The following is a 5,896-nucleotide window of genomic DNA, read 5'->3' as shown; positions in this document are numbered from 1 at the left end:
GTTTATACTATTATTAGTAGTAGTAATAGTTTCGCCCATTTCTGTTCGGCTCGAGACCTCGCGCTCAAGGATCTTTTCGGGACCCTACCCACTAAACCACTCCACTGTACTCTTCGCCCAAGTGTCCGTTCCTCTCCGAGGTCAGAACCCGGATGAGGTAAGAGGGTTACCGCGGTCAACACTAAACCAGACGGCGTAGCTCACTCCAAGAACGCTCAGCCAACGAAGCCTTCGAGGCGAATCGAATGTTCTGAAACGTCGACCGTCTCGGTACGTAACCCCGTCGTGCCGCCCAGACGGTGCAGCTGGTGTCCTGGAATACCCCTATAGACCAGATTAACTTAATAACTGTTTTATTTTCGACATACTTTTGTAATGCTATTTGTAAATAATCTAACAATTAATCGAAGAGATTTAATGTCATAATTACACGTATGCAATTTCTTATACCAAAGCATTCATCACTTAAGTTATACGTATTTAATGTGTGAACGTATTTACCTAATACGTAACAGGGTTTTTCTTATTAAACGCCCATATCAATGCAAATTAAAACATTTAAGTTGACCTACTCATAAGAGTAAAAACGTACTTTAGTGGTGTAATGTGTACGAGATTTAGTAAAACCGGGCAGTTGGAACTGGGTCGACGGAGCACGGTCCAAATCACTAGAACAACATAACGGTTCTTTAGACAGCGGAAGGCGCAGCAAACATCCACTTTATCTTACACAGTATTTACACATCGACGTTGCTTCACGCGGAAACGATGTACCTGCCTATATTTCTGTTTGCCTTCGCGTCTCTGAGCGAAGGGAGCCGACAAAAAAGATACCTAGTCTACCCCGACGGAGGCCCAGCGAGAGCTCAGGTATTTTTTTTACAGAATTTACATTAACTTAGGCAAATGATGTTGTCTTTACACAACGGATAGGATTTAACGAAGCATAGCTCTTTTTTGTTCGTGTATTTGAATGCAATTAGCTTCTGTCCGCCTTTTGAGCTGTATATTTTTTATTCATTTCGTTTGCGCACTTTGTATTTCTTCTCTCAGGAGAGTTTCGGTAAAATCAGTTAATTTTCTAGTCGAGTTTGCTTGATTATCTCCTTGTTTTATTCTGTTTCTTTTTTATTGTAGTGTTTGGGCGTCTTTTTTGTGTTCGCACACAATTTCTAACGTTCCAAATGTATATTTCTTCCGCGTAACAATCACATGTTACGGTTTGAGACTTTGACATTTTAATTTTTTTTTATTGCTTAGTTGTGTGGGCGAGCGCACGGTCTATCCTGTGTTAAATGGTTACCGGAGCCCATAGACATCAATAAGGTAAATTGTACCACCCACTTTGAGACATGAGTTTAATTTTAAGGTTTCAGTTATAATGAGTTTGGTTAAGGTTTTGCAGTAGAATAGCTGCCCTACCCTTTAAACCGAAATGCATTACTGCTTCATGGCAGAAATAGGCAGAATTAACGTTGTGGCATGTATATTCTCTAGTAATCGCTTAATACCGCTTAAGACTTGATAACGTTCGTCATTAACGACATAAAAGTAGTAACAGTTTTTTTAAATTAAAATATGAAAAGAAATTTGTAGCATGTGCTTATGTGATCACAATGATTCTAATTTAAAGAAATAGTCACTTTTTCTTTGTGTCCATTTAAATTACTTACTATTTGTTTCATCATCCCCATCATCAGGATATAGCAGTTCACTGCTGGACAAAACCTTTCCGATTGCACGCCACTAAGCACGATCATTACGATCTGTTGAAATATTATTTTATACCCAAAATAGAGTTTATAGAGTTCATAAAGTTAGTTAATTCTTTTATGTAACAAAAAAACCTCATAATAAAATCTTATTTAAGATACTGTAGTACCTGTACTGTACTATAATTTTTATATTCAATTTTAGTTCATCATTGGTGTCGGTATACCAGTCGATTTGAAAGAGGCGTCCGTAACCGTTGGCACTGTAATCAAATTCCAATATGATTTACCAACAAACAGTACAGAATATACCAGCCGTATTTACGGATTTGCTAGTACCGTATCAAGAGATATGAATGGTGATACACCTGATAAGAGCGTAACAATAGCTGATGATGCTTCATCTAGCCTCGAGGATAACAATGACGTAGAAACCTTAAGACATTTAGATGAAGAAAATAGTTTAGACGATGAGACAGATAATGAAAACAATACATTGATCGACATTACTTTCGATGACAGACGCAAGAGATCTTTAATTTATTCTGAAGGTGGAATTTTAAACGCTGATGATGACGATAGTACAAAATTGCCCTTAGAAGAGGCTATACGAAGACAGGAGTTGATAGACAAAAATAACTTAGAAGAAGAAGAGCCTCAGAGAATGAATCGATGGGACTTCTATAAGATTTTGGAGCATATGGTGGAGAGGTAAATTTGAACATGTGCTAAATGTACTTCTACTACTTCGTTTCCTTGTGTAGCTGGGTATAATTTCAAATTATGTTTACTTTGATTTTTTTGTAGATTGTAAAATAGGAGTTAATGAAATTAGGTTTCATTGACCTTATATTTGACATTATATTTATTTTATGGCTTATTAGATTTACAGGCAAGCATTGGCTTAGTAAATGGATCAGAATAAGTACTGCAGTAATCCCACAAAATGTTTGATTTTCTATATGACGTTCTCTATGGCTACATGATATTATTTAAAAATCAAAATTCGTATAGGTATTTCGAGCGAAATTGTAAAGTAGGAATGTCGGGATTAGGTTGAATGACTTTTTAATAAAGATGTAGTAGATGTGTCTTACTTCTCGGTCTTGAGCTCAGGAAATGTGGTATGAAATGAAAAATTAAATCATCATCTCAAATTAACTCGAAATTTGGCATACTTATTAAGGACCGATGACAATGCAATATTTAAATTTTTTTATTGAATATAATATGAATTTAATAAATTCAACAAAAAAATAAAAAATAAATAATAGTTTAAAAAAACTAAAAAAATATGCTTTTATAGAAAATCCAACTAAAAAATAGAAAATATATTTATTTAAAATATATATATTTTTTTTTACACTATTTTTAATTCAAATTTATTAAAATTTATTTTCTATTTTTTAATTGGATTTTCTATAAAAGCGTATTTTTTAAACTATTATTTATTAATAATTAATACAACCATAGAGCATAAAAGTTTCCGAGTTATCACTTGCACGAAGTAAATAAAACACAAATCTTGCACAGTGTATCGATATCACCTCGTCCACGCCTGCTATGAAGAACGTTGACACTTCCAACGGTCCACAGGAAGCTTTTCAAACTATTAAAAATCTCCATTGCACAGAAACTGCAGCAATCGAATTTAAATTCTCACTGGAGCCCGTTAAAGTCGTACGGAAATTCTTCGGAATATTTTATTGGGATGTGCATTGAAAATTCTCAGATACGGGTACACGGGTCGACCCTGCCTTCTTCGAACAATCTGCGAGGCTGCCGAGGTTCCCTTTACACACGAGAACGGCTTGCTAGGTGAAATTGGACATATACTATTCACGTAAGTGCTTGATTTGAATGAAAGTCTCCTGAAAGGGCTTTCGTGAATTTTAAGTCGTGCCTTTAAATTTTAGAGCTCGACGATTTCATTTTATGTTGCTTTGAAGTTCGCATGCGTTTTCGTTTCATTAAAAAATAATCTGGATAATTGTGTGCTTACAAAATTTACGTAAACGATGCACTGAGATAGCTTGTGGAAATAAAAATAAAATTATTTTGTCCTTTCAATTCTAAGTAAATTATTGTTAGTCTATTATAAATAGGTAAAAAATATGGTCTATTTAGTGTACGCGATTTGTTGTATTATGTACGGAAACATTGCTAATTGTAAGGACATAATTGATGACGTCATTGAATACTCAGTACGTCTTTTAATTACATTTAAAACTGTTTTAATAACGAGCACAATTTTTTTTAATAGCAATCAATATGTGTAAATGGGTTGTACAGGTATCAGAGTTCAGAATCAGACTTGTACAGTGCCATGTTTTTAAGTTTTTTAGTGTATTGATGGATGAGCCAGCTCACGGCGCACCTCATGTTAAATGGTCAACCTAAAGACTACCACCGACCTTTTGGTTTGAAGTCGAAGTTTCAGTAATATTAAACAACCGCTATGTCATCTTTCAAACCAAAATGCATGCCTACTTCGAAAGAACTACTAGAAACAGGCAAGGTATTGATTGATATTTGGTCGCACGGACCTCACAATAAGACCTACCAACCGGAACGAAAAGGAACTATTTAGTAATATAACTTTGCATTTGGCGTGAAGGGCAATAATTTACAATAAATTGTAAATTGAATTAACGTGTACTTTGTCTTTTTATAAATTAGGTCTCTTGCTAGTTTCACCATATTTTTATGCTTAATGATATATTATCACAGTAACATCAAATTTTTTTAAAGGCATATGTATTTAAATACATACATTCACGGATGACCTCCACCATGAAAGAATAATAAATATTGTGTCAAAGTTGTTAACATTGTGTCAAATCAAACTCAAAAATAGTAATTTGCATATTTACTGATGGTATCCGGTTTGATCACACTATAATAATTGGAACTTGTCTCGAGATAGGTGGTAGGTAACTTTCATGTTTTGAGCTCCGTTAACCACTTAACACCGGGTGGGTTCTGAGCGGGTTCAACTATTTAACTAATTATTATTATTATTATTAATTCTTTATTTCAGTTTTGTTTTTTAAAACCATAACATTTTGTTAGTAGTAATTACTTATATCTATGTTAGTGACTTAAAAAATCTAACACATAACTCTCATTATATATATACATTTTAAACCATTACATTTTTTATTTTATTTTTTTCTCCTTCCAAATGCCTACTGCAAAGGCTATTGATCAGCAGTCCCTCGATCTTGCTCGATATGATTCTCAAAAGACTGTTGCCACTGTCACGAACTCGACGCAATAACGATGCACTTCTCTTCCGCATTATTGCAAAGAAGTCATCGGTGTGAGATGTCGCAAACATTGTGGATGCACTACAAAGATACACTACTAATGCTAAAACAGGTTTTTTCATTGAAAATACTAAACATTTCAGACCATCGACAACAAGAGACAGTCTCTCCCATCATACCGACAACGAATATCATGCCGCAGAGCGTCTCGGTAGAGAAGCAGGAGGGAATTGCGAAAATATCTTCCCAGAGTGCGAGGGCTCTGTCTTAGATACGTTCACGAGAATCGGCGTTGATACTTTGCATAAATTCGGAATTTTCACTTAGTTTTTTCCATTAACATAATATAATTGTTTAATTTTCAATAATCATTCGATAACGAAAAATTCAATTACCCTTTGTCAAATTGTGACATTTTGTTGCATACAAGTACTCGTGCTAGAATTAAATCGGCAGCCCAAATTATTTCCCGTGTCGACCAATCCAAGCTTGACACCGAGAATAATTATGTAGAACGTATGAATAAAGCAATTATGAATAAGTGTTTTATTTTATTTACAGTGATTAAGCATAATTCGATTCATGCATCATCATGTTTGGATGAGCCGCGGTGTCTCCATTGTGTTCAGTTTTTATAAGTATTGATTTTTCACAAGTCACATAAAAGTTAATAACTAAATAACAAAATTGCTATTCACGGCTCACAAGCAAACCAGATAAAATGGAATTAAAGGAACCAAGAAAAAAATGAGAAAAGAAGCATTACTTTGGACACACTAACAAATAACACCATTCTAAACATTAGTAAAATACAAACGAATTAGACAATTATTACTAAATATAATAATTAAGACAACTTTACAAAAATATAAATATAAGTAAACAAAATGAAAGAACTATTTAAACTGAAAACAC

At 34.1% G+C, this 5,896-nt stretch overlaps 1 protein-coding gene across 1 annotated transcript; it reads left to right on the top strand.

The window, feature by feature from the left end:
• The first annotated feature begins 640 nt into the window (after positions 1-640).
• Positions 641-5,564, top strand: LOC114244300 (uncharacterized). The gene is made up of 4 exons (XM_028176063.2): positions 641-870; positions 1,918-2,423; positions 3,445-3,555; positions 5,125-5,564. Exons 1-4 carry the CDS (start codon positions 769-771, stop codon positions 5,306-5,308), a joined length of 903 nt encoding a protein of 300 aa, XP_028031864.2. The 5' UTR covers positions 641-768; the 3' UTR covers positions 5,309-5,564.
• Positions 5,565-5,896: the final 332 nt, after the last annotated feature.

Source organism: Bombyx mandarina, chromosome 21, assembly GCF_030267445.1.
Source record: "Bombyx mandarina strain Sakado chromosome 21, ASM3026744v2".
NCBI lineage: Eukaryota > Metazoa > Arthropoda > Insecta > Lepidoptera > Bombycidae > Bombyx > Bombyx mandarina.
This window is presented reverse-complemented; position numbering and strand designations above follow the sequence as displayed.